Source organism: Saccoglossus kowalevskii, chromosome 14 (assembly GCF_978046115.1).
Source record: "Saccoglossus kowalevskii chromosome 14, keSacKowa6.1, whole genome shotgun sequence".
Classification (NCBI taxonomy): Eukaryota; Metazoa; Hemichordata; class Enteropneusta; family Harrimaniidae; genus Saccoglossus; species Saccoglossus kowalevskii.
In genome coordinates, this window is record NC_140654.1 from 27742594 (window position 1) to 27760598 (window position 18005).

Genomic DNA, 18005 nt, shown 5'->3' on the forward strand with positions numbered 1-18005 from the left:
TGCTGAGAAGACTTTAAACTCGGTATTTATATAAAAACTAAACAAGTCTACACATGCGCAAACGCATGTAGCTTTACCGTGCACGCGGAGTGTTTTCGAAAAACAATACGTCAATATTTCACAGTAAAGTATGCGTCACCCTAAGAGCTAACGTACTGTTTATAACACACCATTATAACTTAGTATTCCATCGCGACAGTGACTCAGTACAATTTACGGGTCAGTCAGTTTAAACATGACTAGGCTGTGTTTCCTGTAGTATATAGAAACACTGACTTTACGAGGTAACATTGGAAACTATGACGATACGCGTTAATTCGTAGAATTAAATGAATAAAACTGAGTACATTTTCACGGAAAATTATACAAATAAACTGCATGATGGTCGGTTATTTTGTTGCTTATGTTTATAGTAACCATAGTAACCGATACATTGTTAGATGTTTTGTTTGATGCGTTCCATTGAGTAAAGACAATGTTCAGTGTTCAGATAGCACACGAGTCACGTGATCCCTATCACAAACAAATACTACATGTAAACAAGTAACCTGTAGAATACTGTGTGGGTAATATTTTTTATATTGATTTTTGTTGCATTTGCAGCAAATAGTTACCAAACAATGAGAAATCTATAGGATTGAATATACCCCACAGCTGGCTTCACATGCATTGTTCATAGTTCATATGGTGCTTACACCAGGATTTAATTACAGCACCTAGGCGGTATGTGGTTACAGCTTAATGTTCGAGTAATCGCAAGAAATTGACATGACAATAGAAATTCATTAAAGACTGCCACTCCCATGCAATTAACAGCGAGTGAAATTCCTGGGATTGAAACATATATTTTGAAGTCACTGATGTAGGCAACGAATAACTGCAAGTTGACATAAAGACGAGGTGGTTTATTTAATCAGTGGTCAACTCGAGGCTGAAATTATAATTAATTTGTTTATTTCAATTTCTCCTGACGTCAAATAGAATACACTGGTGAAACACGGTAGTAACTGTGAGTGAAAGGGTGTTTTGGGGTGTAGTTTACATTGTATATGGAGTGGTAGGGTCGGGTGTAATGTGTTCATTTCCAACTATTATGAAGTCACGTAGAATTTCACTTAATTTATTTTTTCTGACATGTTTTCAAGCATTACATGTGAATCCAATTTTCACTGCGCTGTGTCTCAATAGAGTATGAGGGAAATGGCATATTCACTGGAATTTATTTCAGGGGAAAAATGTTTTCAGTGATAATGAAGTATTATGTAGTATGGAAGTTATTTTCACGAGTGATGCGGTGTATCCTGCTGCCGTACTTTTACGAGCGAAGCCACGGGGAGGGTGTGGGGTTCTGTTATTATACACATGTCCCATATTTGATTATTTCATATTAAAAAAAGAACGTGCAACAAACCGGGATAGAAATTTAGATCGGGGAACCCAATTGCCCATTAATATGCTGTCGCCCTTTAGTTGGGACCACGACAGAACCAGAACTTAAACTGGGCGACTACGATACACGGTTGATGTTGAAGTTAAAAGTTCCTCCACAGATCTGTGCATTGGCAAACATGCCGTGCAACTGCGGTACTCCACTGACGGAATGACTTTCGTTGAAATCGGTCGTCGCTGACTCGTGAGCTGCACACTACAACCTCATTTGTGATGTTGCTTGCTTGTCGTGGATAGACTGAGTCTTGGTTACCGGTTAAATTTTGCTAATTTGGCGTTGGTAATCTTTATTTGGAACTGAGTAACGCCGCAACGTCGCCAGCAGAAACCTCATGGTATATCGATGTTGATGGTTGCGGCTCCATATTAATCGGAGATTTTACTGCGGGTCCAGGCAGCGGGTGGATCTTCCTAGAGCCCTTCAATATTTATAAAACTCAGATTCCAGGTGGTCAACAAACATTAAGTTCTCCCAATCCTAGTATTCTATGTGATGTACATCTAACATGCCAAAAATGCTGGTGAACGATTTGAACCTGACAAAAATACTTGAAATAGATACCAGGAAGGGGAGGGGGGGTAAAAGAAAAGTTATATAACATTTTATTATTCAATAATTTATTAAAATACACAAGTTTGTCCAACTCCCTGTGATACAACACCTCAGACATAGCTCATTGTACTCGGCTTGAGTGTGGGCAAAAAGTTACTATTTGAATTTTTGATATCTTTTTGCATTAATGAGAAAGTTGACCCCGAAGTTAGAGTAACTGTTCAGCAGGAATGGCTTTTTAACTCTTCTGTGATTTTTTTTGGCTTGGCTGATTTTGTCTCGGTTCATACTTGACAGGCAGGTCGTACCATTACTAATTGGAAAAACAATCCTGACCCACCGCTACCATGGCAACAGCCAAAGTCTTGTAATAGCAGTGCCCAAATGATCATGCCTTTTATTTTGGCTACGTTGCGCACTGGTAAGAGATCACCGGCGCCGACATTGTTACCACTGTCAACGGAATCCCAACGCAGCTTTGAACTTTGAATAAAATGTAAATGCTGCCTCCAATCTAGAAAATACTATCGCAAAACGGTTGGAAATAATACATTTAACGGCTGAATACGTCCTAACAATAAAATAAAGTGACTTCTAATGACTGCCATGTTATTTTGCGAACCTCGTATAAGGTGCCCGGTTTTAGTTATAAACAGACGTTACCTTCACGTTCATGTCCCTTCCATGATAACAGCCGAAAACATATTGCTTGTTTTTTACCGGTTTTCATTGGCAACCGAAGTATTTTTATTTTGTAAACAAATTTTCGTCTGCTATTTTTATTCAGTTCAAATCGTTCAGCAAAATTTTTGGCATATTAGGTGTACATCACATGGAATACTACGATTGAGAGAACTTGATGTATGTTGACTGATTTTTATCATAGTACTAAGCACAAGGAAGTTACTCAGTTCCAAATAAAGATTACAAACGTCAAATGAGCAACATTTGACTGGTAATCAAGATTCATGTAATCCATGGCTAACAAGCAACATCACAAGCGAAGTTGTAGCATGCAGTACTAGTAAGTCATCCCGTCAGTGGAGTACCGCAGTAACACGGCATGTTTGCCATCAGCATTGTATTCAAACGAATCACGTGGTGTGCCGTTCTCGTTCAAACCCGGGATTCGATCAATAGGGGAGTCCCATTAAAAAAACACATTGCAAATCATGCAAGTTCAACATTTTCAAACCAATATACTAAACAAGTAACCTGTAGAATGCTGTGTGGGTCATATTTTTATATTGATTTTTGTTGCATTTGCAGCAAATAGTTACCAAACAATGAGAAATCTATAGGATTGGATATACCTCTCGGCTGGCGTCACATGCATAGTTCAAGACTGCAAAACCGGTGCTAATACAAGGATTTAATTACAGCACCTAGACGGTTTGTGGTTACAGCTTCATGTTCAGAGTAGTCGCAAAACAGATATTACAATAGAAAATCATGAAAGACTGGCAGTCCCATGCAATTAATAGCAAGTGAAATTCCTGGGATTGAAACATGTATTTTGAAGACACTGATGTAGGCAATGAATGATAACTTCCAGTTGGCATGAAGACGAGGTAGTTAGACGAGGTAGTGCTGAAATAGAGGCTGAAATTATAATTGAGTGCGTTGTCATATAATTTGTTCATTTCAATTCCTTCTGAAGTCAAATAGAATGCACTGGTGAAACCGTGAGTGAAAGGATGTTTTGGGGCTATAGTTTACATTGTATATGGAGTAGTAGGGTCGGGTGTCACATAATTTGTTCATTTTCAACTCTTATGAAGTTTATTTTCGCTGAAACGTTTTCAAGCATTACATGTGAATCCGATTTTCCCTGTGCTGTGTCTCAATGGAGTATGAGGTAAATGGCATTTTCACTGGAATTTATTTCAGGGGAAAACGTTTTCAGTAAAAATGAAGTATACCACATTATTACATATGTACTGCAGCTTATTTTGATTCGTCTATGAAATCGGTATTTCCACACCCCATATGCAAACAAAGTAGTTCTTTCTAGAGCAGCGTTTTCGAAACATAGCAGAAATAAACAATATTTAGAAGTGCGATATTTTACCCTTGGGGTACATGAATATAACAACAGTAATGGTACTTCTAGGCAGTCACTTATTTTGACTAAAACTAATTTGCATGATATCACCCATCATGATGCAACAATGTTTTCGGTATTTTCACGGTCAATCTGCTAATGAACATGGCATTGGCGATCCGCTCCACTAGGATTGCCCCTCAAATCATTTGTGTGTGTGATTTCCAGTGTTTTCACGCATTAGCTCTGTGTTTTTTTTGGCTTGGCCGATTTCGCTCAAACATGGCAGGTAGGTCACACCTTCACCCTAGTTATTAGGAAAAATCTGCAAAAAAATGTTGGTCCATCGTTGCCATCGCAACAGTAAAAAAAATGATTTTTGGATAGCTTCAAGCTAAATGTATCTTCTACAAATTTAGGATAAAACACCTCAGACATAGCTCATTGTACTCGGCGTGAGTGTGGGTACAATGATACTATTTGAATTTTTGATATCTTTTTTCATCATTGAGAAAGTTGACCCCAAATTTAGAGTAACTGTTCACGAGGTATGGCTTTTTAACTCTTCTGTGATTTTTTTTTGGCTTGGCTGATTTTGTTCGTACTTGACAGGTAGGTCGTACCATCACTAATTGGAAAAACAATCCTGACCCACCACTACCATGGCAACAGCCAAAATCTGTTTTTTGAATACTTTCGTCCCAAATTTATTACCTTCTACCAGTCTAAATAGCAGTGTTCAAATGATCATGCTTTTTATTTTGGCTACGTTGCACACTGGTAAGATATCACCGGCGCCGACATTGTTACACTGTATCAATAGGGATTTCAAGGGGAAATTATACATATATCATAGGGTAGTTTCGTGGTGGCATTGGACAGATCTGTACTAGAGCAATACAATGACTTTATTTGATGAAAATCAGGGTAACCATTCTCGAGATAAGGTACTTTGTAGCTTCAATTAGCATCTCTTAATATTGGACAAAGGATGACACAACAAAGCACTACTGAATATTAAAGACAACGGCACCATTTTGGATGAATAAGCACTATTTATTTAATAGGAGCCGAACTTAAACTGCCATATCTTTCCCCTTTTTTATTGAATTTTCACCAAATTTTCACCAAATTTAACTTTATATCAATAGTTATCTAATGTCATTAGAGGGCAACATAGAGACCATCTGTTACCATGGAAACAGGCCATATTCAAATTTCATTTTAAATCATCTGTCAGTGTCAATACAAATAAACAAGTTTTACTTTCGTTTGTGTTGCTTTCGTTTTTATTCCTATACAAATGCATTGAAAACGACCGGCTATGCGTTCTACCAAGCTTTGCTTTTTTTACGCTATAATAATACTTATGAAACAAAAAGCATTGACACGAATAAACAAATCTAAGATATAACATTATAGCATAATATACAGCTTATTTTTTGACAACTTAGAAAAGAAGTATGCATGGAAAACATAACTGGGAGCTGCCCGGAAAATTTGACATCTCTGTGCCTGATCGATCCATTTTTATGCCAAAATAACCAATGAATCATCTCAATTCTACAGCTGTGAATGCTCTAACATGTACAATTCATTTTACTTTGCATTTACGCTGCATTTTCGACATGTTAAAAACAAAATAAACGTATTTTGCCGTATACAAAAGTGAAGGAGTGAAACATTCTCTTCGTACATGAAAATGGAGTCCATGTAAACAAAGTACCGGGTTGGAGGTACCACTTTTAAAATGGGCTTGTCGCACTCTTTAAATTGATGTCACACTCACAAAACCTAGATTTTTGTCTATTAAAATATATATTTTTTCATATTATGAGCAATAGATATGCCAGAAAGTTGTAAGTCGATACGAAAATTGCCGTTAAACTTCTGTTTTTATTGCCGTTTCGCCAATTTTTGGCCGATTCTCACCTATCACCTCCGTACGGTCCATTTCAACGCGAGGAAAACGCAGCAAACTTCTCTGGATTTAGAGCACGGGTTAAATTTGGAGCTCACGCTCGCGTTCACGGCGCTTGCCAGGATTTTCAAATGTTTCAATTTTTATTCTCCCGTGTTGTCAAAACGGCTACTCGCAATGGTTTGCATTTTTCAGAAAATGACCATAAGGCCACACCGACTTAATTTTATGGATGACATCCGCGCGCGCATTAGTTTTCGCCTGTTCTCAAAAAAAAAAAAAAAAAAATCTCCGACGACGAGTCTCCACAGATCGGTTTTCTGTCCGGAACTTGCCGACTCATATTGTCGCAAAACGCCGACTTGTCGTAAAACTCGTTTTGAACTACCTCAAAACCAAACTCTGCACAGTTAGATGCGCATTACGTAAAGCGCAAAGACCCGTGGAAAGCAGCTTGCCTCAAAACATGCAAATTTTGTCATAAATTATCCAACATGACGACCACACCACCAAAATACGTGAGCATAAAAGTTCAGAGGTAAAACGGAGGGATTGTTGTAGACTGGTACGCAATTGACGTTGGCCAGGGAGACGTTTACACAGCTATACGAGAGGTCGGTAGCGGCAAGCGAGTTTCGCCCAGACAACTTTAAGAACACATTGTCCAGAGTGGCTGTCCCGCGTTTCTTCTGCAACGATGAGAGAAATGGGAGATGAGTGGAGGTGTATGGTGGCCTAAAAGTCGGTCAGGTGACAAATCAGTTATTATTATTTATCATTTTGATCAAGATATATGTACATAATTTTCTGCATCCAAATTTTTGTTGACTCTGTTGGTGTGTTTTTTTCAATATCGAGCCTCTTATAATTTGTTACAGAGTTGAAGTAGTTCTGGAGCATTTGTGTCTACACTTAGTCTATCTGAAGTGTCACTTTAAAAGCTGTAGTTTGAATGTCAAAGAAGTTAATTTCCAGGTTGCTGTTGACAAACGTATTGTTCATTTTTTTTAATTATTTGTTTTTCAATAAAACACAGTAAGTTTTTCTTTATTATTGAGTTGAAAGATGTGTATGCCTTTGGCAAAGCTAACATCTGCCTTATCCTCTTGCCTTTTCAAAATCAAAGGTGATGATACCTGTGACAGTAATACAGTACAAAATGTCTACTTCAACATGTGCCTCCCACCAATAAAGACTTGTTGTTTTTTTGATACACTGTGGTTAAATTCGTAATAACAGCTCCGTAGTCCTGTGGTTTTAGCAGCATTTTTTTTTGGCAGGATTTTTTTTTCGCCCTCTCGCATTAGTTTTGGGGTCTTCAGAGGATGTCATCCATAAAATTAAATCAGTGTGGCCTAAGATATAGAGCTAGAATTCATGGTATTTTTAATTTTTTTTTGCTTTTAGTTTTGCTCACGTATTTTGTAGTTTTTGAAAGGGTAGCTGCCCACACCCACTTCTTCCGATGTCATTAACCAAGTGACTGAAATCCCTAATATTAGCTGTACACCACGTGGAATAACGTAGTACGATTGGGAGAACTTGATGTATGTTGAATGAACTTTATCATAGACCATCAACATCAACGTACCAGGAGGTTTTTGCTGACGACGTTGCGGCGTTACCCAGTTCCAAATAAAGATTACCAACGCCAAATGAGTGACATTTTTACCAGAAATCAAGATTCATTCAATCCACGGCTAACAAGCAACATCACAAGTGAAGTTGTAGCGTGCAGCTCATCAACGACCGCTGTCGACGAAAGTTATTCCGTCAGTGGAGTACCGCAGTTGTGACGGCATGTTTGCCAATGCACAATTCTGTGGAGGAACTTTTAACTTAATTTAAACTACGTATGACTGATTCGAAACATTCCATCGAGATAGGACGGTGCCCTATCGTGCCAATCCTTCACCATTGTATTCAAACGATCCACGTAGTGTGCTGTTACATTCTCCTTCAAACCCGGGATTCAACCATTAGGGGCGTTTTAATAAAAAAAAACATCGCAAATCAAGCAAATTTAGCATTTTTAAACAAGTATACTAAAAAAGAAATACTCAGCGATGCAAAAGAAGGATAGATATTACTTTTCAGTATACACATCTCTGTTTATACAATCCTTCACATACTCTACTCCCAATTATTCCTGCGTAAAATGGAACAGCCTCTTTCCATGTTGACATTCAGAGTAAAATCACGTGATAGGCTGTTACAACTGGCTGTTACATACTCTTTCGCCGGTCTGGAAAATGTGTTTAATTAGCTCTTATTTAAGCGACAATGCATATTTCCCAGTGGGAGTGAACCTAGTTCGAATCTGCCATTAAAAAATAGGGGTCTTTTCAGCAAAAAACGAATAACCCTTGAGTGCACACAATACACTGAATTTTAGAACAAATCTTGCATTAGTTACAACAGCAGAATACCACAGAAATATCAGACGAAACATGAAAACACTATATATTGTATTTTGGCCTGAACCCTCTCTATTGCAACTCAGGAATTACCCCCATATGTGCAACCATTTTCCACCTTGGTATCACCCAACCCTGAAAACAAATTCTTAATACCACGCTGAAGCGTTTGGTAAACAGAAATGCTCAGAGATGCAAATGAAGGATAGATATTACTTTTCACTATACACATCTCTGTTGATACTATCCCTCACATATTCTACTCCCAATTACTCCTGTTTAAAATGGACTAGCCTCTTTTCATGTTGACATTCAGACTAAAATCACGTGACAGGCTGTTAAAATTGGCTGTTGCATACTCTTTCGCCGGTCTGGAAAATGTGTTTAATTAACTCACATTCAAGCAACAATGCAGATTTCCCAGTGGGAGTGAGACTATTCGACTCTGCCACTAAAAAATAGGGGTGTTTTCAGCAAAAAACGAATAACCCTGGAATACACACAATATACTGAATTTCGGAACAAATCGTGCATTACTTACAGCAGCAGAATACCACAGAAATATCAGACGAAACATGAAAACGCTATATATTGTATTTCAGCCTGAACCCTCTATATTGCAATTCAAGGAATTAACCCCATATGTGCATCCATTTCCCACCTTGGTATCACCCACCCCTGAAAACAAACTGAAGCGTTTGGTAAAAATATAAGTACACATGACGAAACCGACATTACATCTATGATACATGACATAAAAATCCTTGACGATGGCATCACAGATCAACACAGACAAAGACGGGTAACCCCAACCTTTGACCCTATGACTCAGTCTGTTGGCATTGAGCGTGTGATTGACCTACATAAGTACAGTGATATCAACAAACTTCTGAGAGTGACATCATATGTGATACGGTTTGGTACTAAAGTGAAAAACAGAACAATGAAACTTTCTGATCCAATTTCAGCCAATGAAATGGACAACGCGGAACTGATGTGAATAAAATTGGTTCAACATAAAGCTTACCCTGAACTATATACGTCTCTTGTAAACAACAACAAATGTTATCAGCCACTGGTACGTCAACTTGATTTGTTTATTGACAAACAAGGTCTGATACGTTGTGGTGGCAGAATACATAATGCGGACATTTATTATACTACTAAATTCCCGATATTGCTACCAACTTAACATTACTACACTGCCATGGTAATACGGAATGAACATTCGCGCACTTTACTTGGCGGCACTCAAGCGACTGTAACATCCTTGCGACAGCGATACTGGATTCCACATATTCGTCGTGCAGTCAACCAGATTGTAAATAAATGTGTCATTTGCCGGCGAGTTGTTGGGAAATCCTACGCCAGACCAATTTCTGCAACAATACAAGAAATTTGTGTGAAAATGAATCCTCCCTTCAGTGTGACAGAAGTACAATGAATATTTTATCTTGTGTCTGAGAATTACAACTCTTGACCTAAACTATAGCTTGTATATATGTTTGAGAACATTGGATTGATGAGAACTATTTGTCATTTGTTGGATACTATTTTTATGGTTCAATTTATTCGATATGTTGCATTTGGGCGGCGGAGAATGTCGTGTTAAGCATTTATTGAAAACACTGATTATTGTATTATCGAAGTTTCTTAAATACTGTACTTTATAAATTTGATTACATGTACCATTTTTGCTTTAAACCACGTCTATAAATAGACATGTTGGTGACACGAGTGCGAACGTTATAGAAAACACCACTTTATTACGCATTTCTATAATGTTAACTTTCGACCAATGAGGGACATTCCCGCCTAGTGTTCAGAATCCCACCGAGCCTATAAATAGGACGCGCAAGTGTTTTAGCGCCAGTCTTTACCGCGTTGTTGTGTTCAACATTTGTTTACATATTTCTTTATGGTAAATTCTCCGGTATATCAGTGGATATACTGTATTGACGTAATAAACTACTTTTACGCGTTTATTACTTACGTATTCGTTTCCTGTGATTGATTTGTTTGCATAGCCTGGCATTCCTTACTTATTTTGGATATAACCCAGTCACGAATCATAACCCCACAAAAATAGTAGCCATAGCTGGAATGAGTTTACACTTTGTGATATCTACGTGTGGTATTATGTGGAAATCAACATTTCAATAGACTTTAGTGCATATAATTTTCTATCCACTGCGAGATCTCGCGTAATGTGTAAAGTAAAAGACGTGGATCGAACGTCTACCGCAAAAGTCGAATGATTTAATTTGAAATACTCTTTACAGTTCAATATCAAAATGCCAACCATCAGAAAAGAAGGTGGTATTGAGATAATCCTACTTCATCAAAATCAAACCATCATAAATTGTGTATATCACATTATATCACACTTTTGTAACATATGTGTTGATAAACATTAGTTTTCCCACAGTTATGACCTGGGCGCGACGTGCACTAATTTCCGCCGGTAACACCTTCGATACCTTCCAATCACCAAAAAAATTACCTAGTTAAAGCTTGGTAACGCCTTAGTTTGTTCTCGTTAGTCCGCGCAACAGGCAAAGCTGCCATATTGATTCATATGAGTCCCATATCTCGCGATTGACGACAATGTAGTCAGGGCGACGTGGATAGAATTTGTGAATATAAGTCATTTAGTAATGATTATAGTGCCGCTATATCACAATGTCCCTTCAATTTAGTTTGGCATGTTGCAGTCCAATGCATGACCTGACGTGATTACAAACGTTACTTATGCCAGGCTATATATACTCACGTGACCCTTGACCCTGGTTTAATGCAGGGTCCGTTGGATACCTAACATAATCACGTGACAATTGGTTTTGTTTTCTGCCGCTATATCACAATGTCCCTTCAATTTATTTTGGCATGTTGCAGTCCATTGCATGACCTGACGTAATTACAAACGTAACTTATGCCAGGTTATATACACTCCGTTGGATACCTAACATAATCACGTGACAATTGGTTTTGTTTTCTTGTCATCAGCTGGTTTTAATACACATACTAGTACACATTAAATTAAATTTACACAAGTAGAAACAATTATCAAACTAAAAAGATTTCATGATTTGGTAATTCGGTCACTTTAAAAGAATCATTTTCTGGTTAGAAGTATACAATGAAAACCCTCCTCTGAGACGCTGATGTCACTAGTTGTCAACTCTCTAATGAATCTACAGGGAAAGATGCACTATCACGACAAGTAGTGCACATTTATCTCGTGATTCAAAAGTTGTGAAACATTTCTGACCGTTGGAGAATTTCTTCGAGTTGACAGTTAAACGACAAGGAAATTCTGCTAGTTGACCAAGATCGCGCATGCGTAGACTGTTTTTACTTTTATCCCAAATAGCTATATATGGTAACCAATGCAAAAAAAACTAATTAATAATTTGTGTGAACCCTGAAATAATTTTTATAAATTATATCATTCAATTACACACAGAAAACACGTCTACCAAATTACATTAACTGCAATGAAGGGTCGTCACCTGCGCACGATAACAACACACGCTAAAAACGCAAGCGATGATGGGTGGACGCTTGTTTATAAACAATGACACGCTATGTCATCTGACGCATGCGCAGGTGATGACCCCTATCTATAAATCATGTAACAAAAGTAATCACTGAAGCATTGATGGGAACGTGAGACTTTACATACAAGACGGACTTATGACTGAGAGTCAAAAGGTGAATTCAGACAACAAAACATCGTCGTCTCATTGCGGTTCGTCTATTCAAAATAAGGTTTTAGTGGAATCGGACCATTTGAGAAATTTATCAGCAAACCGGGGTAGTGATAACAGTTGCAGTAGACCAACACAATCTCCTTCGGCGTTATTGGAGGTTTCTTGTCCGAGAAATTGAGAGCAGAGTAGCCGGAACGCGAGCTTCCTTTGGGTGAGATGACGCTGGAAAAACATCAGACTGTCTACCTTGTAGACATTTGTCAGTAATCCTTTAGTCTCCACCTTAGTCAGTTCCGATTTCAGAACGGGAAAGTCAAGTCTGTTACCGTTATGTGAAACGAGGCAAACTGGCTGGGCTTGTCTGGCTAGGAAACAGCGCACTGTCATTTCTACAGTCTGGTTCATCTGTTTTCTGCCGTGATTCTCTAAAATCATCTTGCTTAGTCCTGTCATCTTCTGGGCTTCCTGGTTAACTTCTCTCCTTGGCTGCACACACATCACAAGTTTGTCGAGAACTCGTGGTGGGGCACGCGAAGTAGAGCCTTCTTCAAAAACTCTCCTTGAAACGGCAACCATCGCGATTTCGGTAATGTCGGGTAGAATATCTAAGACAGGTAACCCAGTAGCTTCGAGATCGATAAACACGTACGTCTCAGTCGGGGTGAAGCGAGAACCCGTGAGTTGGATATTCGAGGTCTCCGCTGCCAGAACGTCGAGGTCAAGATCGTTCTTCGTGGATGCTCCGTCGTCTTCTTCACTGCCACTATCAGTGTCAAGCACCTTCGCTTCCTTATACCACGAATTTTTTGCTACATTCGCCGTCATGTTTCACCACCGAAATAACAAACGTTAACACTGCCTTAGTGCGCTCTGGAATGATACATCTGAACACTTTAAATACTAGTAGGTATTTAAACTGAATGATGTGTTACGCACAAATTCCTGTCAACGTGAGACGTATGAAATAACATGGTTAAAACCATGACACGTGTACATTTACGCACTGCGTCAGTATTCTCGCCAAACACGAATCGTGGTAATATGAAAACCGATGAATATCGAAATGTAAACATACAGCCTCAATGATCATACACACCCCGGCCCTTCCTAAAATTCTAAAAACATACTTAAATTAAATCTTCACCCCCTTCCTCGAGGCAATAGAATCTACCAGGTCAATATTACACTGACGCTAGATTTCCAAGAAAACGTAATAAACAAATCTACACATGCGCAAATGCATGTAGCTTTACCGTACACGCGGAGTGTTTTCGAAAAACACGACAATATTTCACAGTAAAATATGCGTCACCCTAAGAACTAACGTATTGTTTATAACACACCGTGACAGTAATTGGGTCAACTTAGTATTCCATCGCGACAGTGACTCAGTACAATTCACGGGTCAGTCAATTTAAACATGACTAGACTGTGTTACCTGCAGTGTATAGAAACACTGAGATAAAATACGTCACGGCTTTACGAGGTAACATTGGAAACTATGGCGATACTCGTCAATTCGTAGAATTAAATTAATAAAACTGAGTACATTTTCACGGAAAATTATACAAATAAACTGCATGATGGCCGGTTACTTTGTTGCTCATGTTTATAGTAACCATAGTAACCGATACATTGTTGGATGTTTTGTTTGATGCGTTCCATTGAGTAAAGACAATGTTCAGTGTTCAGATAGCACACGAGTCACGTGATAGGGATCAATATCAACTTGTCACGACTTCAAAGTTGCCTACAGTCACTTGAAGGGTTGAAAATCATATCAAATCGTTATTTTATTTTTTCGATTTATCATTGCTGCTCGGCTCAATAAAACGGGTTATGAAAAACAGTTGCCGTAAAACATATGCATCCACCATTTCAACGACCAGTTCTTAACAACTGTAGTAATACAGATTCCTATGGCGCTTGGTGTTACATTAATAAGGACTTTTACCAGTTTCTCACTTCATTTCATTCAAAACCCGAATGTTTTCGGCGGCTTCACAACAACAATGGCTTAAAACTTACAAAATAAGGGGGTCCTTGTACGAGTATCTACATACGATCTCGCATTTTCTACACATTTATATATTTGATTTATAACAAAATAATTACCTCCAAATCATGCTGAAACCCTTTGTGTGAGCAAAATTTGCACCTCAAAATGCAGGAAATAGCGTTACAAAGGGTCTAGATTTCATAATTGTTAGGGGGAGCATGCCCCTGGAACCTGGTAATGTCGCGACTTTGGCGCGTGGGACGGTGAGTAGATTTCGACCCCCTCCTAATGCAAAATATTTTACCATAAATTAAAATTTGCATATAACATTAGCGGGTAACAAATATTGTGATAAAGGAAAGAGTGATATAAACAAAGACCAGTGATTACTTGAATTCGATACCAGGAAGAGGGGGGGGGGGGTAAAAGAAAAGTTATATAACATTTTATTATTTAATAATTTATTAAAATACATAAGTTTGTCCAACTCCCTCTATGGAAGGTTTCAGACTTGTTTTTCATTGAACAATTTGAAACGTAATATGTGTGTTGCTAGCAGATTAAAAGCAATTTGATTTTGAATTACGAAATGTACTGTTATCATGAATAAATAAGATTCGTATGCATATATCTATTCACAATAATCGTAGCTCTGCGTAACGTGCGCCTGTTCAGTAGTGGTATTGTAATTCCGCTGATTTGTTTATCGCACAATGAACACACGTAGCCTAAATAACCCCTTAGTAACTATTGAATACTGGTCATTGACCGCCAATAGAATGACTCTGAAATGTCATCACGAAGCAAATACCGTATGTAACACATCTCCCATAATATGGGTGTATTTGAAAGCTTGCATTCTTTGCAACATCAAAAAATATGTAGTGCTCGTATTCACGGGGAAACTGAGGCAATCTCCCTAAAATAGAGCCTGGGGTTGGCGGGGTGTTTATGCATACATGTCCCATCAGTAAAAATGATGCTTCAAATCGAATGGAACTTGATCATACATATTTCGCCCACCACGCAGGCTTTTCTAGTACATCACATAAGAATTCTTATTCTGTTCAAAAAAAATTAACGTCCGAAAGCTCGCATAATCCGCAAAAAAAAAAACAGACTTTGAACAACTTTTTTAGAGAAAAGGTGTCCTGTTGCTGTCCAAATTCGGATTACATAATAATAGATATATGCCGCATTTTCACCCATAATACAGTGCAGTGGCACTAGTAGGAATCCCACTCACATCGTTAAAATACAATTCGCATCTTTGGAAAATGTGGGTCGATAAGAGATGGCACAGCACCTAAACATGTGACTTCGATAAAGTGTAGATACTTGTCTGGTTTGTAAGATTACAGGTCGTTTGGACCCCTCGACGATAAGACGTTTAGACCTCTCGTCTATAGAACCCCTTGAAGCCACAGCTCCCGACGTTTGAACCAACTATTATTACTAATGTGAAGACAGATAGATGACTTCTACATTGCAAACGCGGCGTATTTATTTATATTTTTATTTACTGAGCCGTGCGGTGCCGTGAAGGGAACACTTGCGACCGTGGTTAGTACGTCAATACGTACGTGTTTGTGGCTAGTACGTCAATAACCGTTTTATATTCCGTCGTTAAAGGGTGGTAGTCGTCGCGCCACGCATGCGCACTTTGACTCTTGCGCAGATCAACAGTACAAACTGAGATGTCACTAAGCTTTAACTATGAAATGTCTTTATTGATTGGAAGGTGTCGAAGGGGTCACCGTCAGTAATCGCGTCTTGGTCAAACTCGTACTAGTGATTTCCATTAGAAGAGCGCATTGGATTGTGGGAAAATCTATGTTTATCAACACAAATGTCGCACATACGCGGCGCGACGTCCACCACCCTTTAACAGAATTACTAATGCGTTACATCCAAGGCACATTTATATCTTGCCCTCATACTTTAGGGATTAACATTTCAGTTTGTATATTATAATCATGTTACCAACGATTCGTGTAACGTCGCATGAAAACCCACCATGTCGGGTTCCAGGAAATTGGTCGCCATGCTTTTGCCTAAACGTTTATGCGTTGTGTTCATAACAGTGTAAATCACTGTACTACCGTTGTATGAAGAAGTCCAAGATTGACTACCTCGTCGTGGAACGTAAAGATGGACCAGGTTCTTTTTACCGTAAATATCCATATCACCATAATAGTCAAGTAAGTATAACTATAATAATGATAATAAGTACATTAACAACTCAACATAAATCCAATATACAATATAATTTTTTGTCACGTTAGTGTGGTGTCGCCCTCTACCAGATGGAAAAGGTTTATTTTGTGACGTCATGCTGATCAATTTAAAAATTAAAGGCAAGTCGACCTCTGGAAACGTCCAATACATGAGAGAGCTAACACAAGACTGAGTCAAGAAACTCGATCATACTAGACTACACATCACGAAAATGTTCAACAACAACAACAACAACAACCGTCCGTGATCAGATCCCGGTGACAGGTATTGTACAATTAACGTGGGTATTTACATCAAATGTGGACGCGCCGTGCTGCCACGTACGACGACTATGGCACTTCGATGTTCCAATCTTTAGCATTCCTGCCGCTGGTGGCGCAATCGTCTCACCCTAGATCGGCTATTTACATGTATTAGTAAAACATTGGCAGTGGGTCATGTTAGAGAGTCCTATTACGTTGCACTCATTATTGTTGTTATGAGTAATAACACACATAATATCAGATTATATATTATAGAATTACTCTCATCAAAACTATATTTAGAATATTCATCTGTCGAACTATTTTCGGGGGCTACGTCACAGAACGCCCAGTCAAGAAAACAGCACAAATTCAACTATGAGACAATCCCGTCTCATTTATATATGTTGCAGCTGTAGGAGTAATCTTGCTACACTTTTTTGACCGTTTTTTTTCACCGGTTGTAGTTGCCGAGTGGGGAAATGCCCGGATGTTCGCTCCGGAGAATAGACAAAATTTACAAGAACTTGAACATTTGGCATCAGATGCCCCGATGCCTCGATGTATGGTTTTATTTAAGAGTGGTGGTCGTCGCCGCCACTTTGATTGTTGCGAGTACAAGCTGAGACGCTACTAAGCTTTAAGTAGGTAATTTGTTTGGTGATTGGAACATATCTAAGGAATCAGCCGGGGCGGCGGTAATTAGTGTACGTCGCGCCCAGGTCAAACCTCGTGATTTCAATCAGAAGAAGGCATTTGATTGTGGAAAAATCATTGATTACCAACACAAATACATGTATTGTACACTGGCATGACGATGCGCGGGGCGAGGACCACCGCCCTTTAAAGTTACATTATTGTAAATACGTCTGTTTCGCATCATAAAGTAACACTTCCGTAGGTGTGTATAACTGTTACTTCTAACATGGCTATGCACCCTTCACCAATCAGATCGCCGGATTCACGATTTACATTTTCTGTATAAATTTAGAGAAGTTAGTTAGAACATGGCTTTGTCAGCTGATCTTGATTGACAGGAGATCGTCAAAAGAACACACATGATCTAATGCAACATTTTATTATTGGAGGGCACATATCCATGTTAGAAGCTCGTGACTTCAAAACCATGTATAAAGGGCGTGTCATTTTATAACCTATACATAAAATACGTTGGTTACCACAATGGTATCACGTACATTTGGTTCATACGACGTTGCAGTAATATATAGAATCAACAACCTGCATGCTTAAAGTAGGCATTATAAATACAGGAATTTTATAAATACATTGTTTATTGTTTACTTTACTTGTTTGTGCCCAATAGTGGAAATTTCCCAATGCTTTAACTTTTGAGACACATCCGCGGTAATCACGTGAAAATCATGCCACGCAGGCATTGAATGTTTACTCTGCCACGCCTTAGAGTTCT

At 38.6% G+C, this 18005-nt stretch overlaps 1 protein-coding gene across 1 annotated transcript; it reads right to left on the bottom strand.

Annotated features, from left to right (window-relative positions):
- Positions 1 to 12145: 12145 nt before the first annotated feature.
- Positions 12146 to 12922, bottom strand: LOC146734657 (three-prime repair exonuclease 1-like). The gene has a single exon (XM_085507584.1). The coding sequence runs from the start codon at positions 12920 to 12922 to the stop codon at positions 12146 to 12148; it is 777 nt and encodes a 258-aa protein (XP_085363710.1).
- Between the last annotated feature and the right edge of the window lie 5083 nt (positions 12923 to 18005).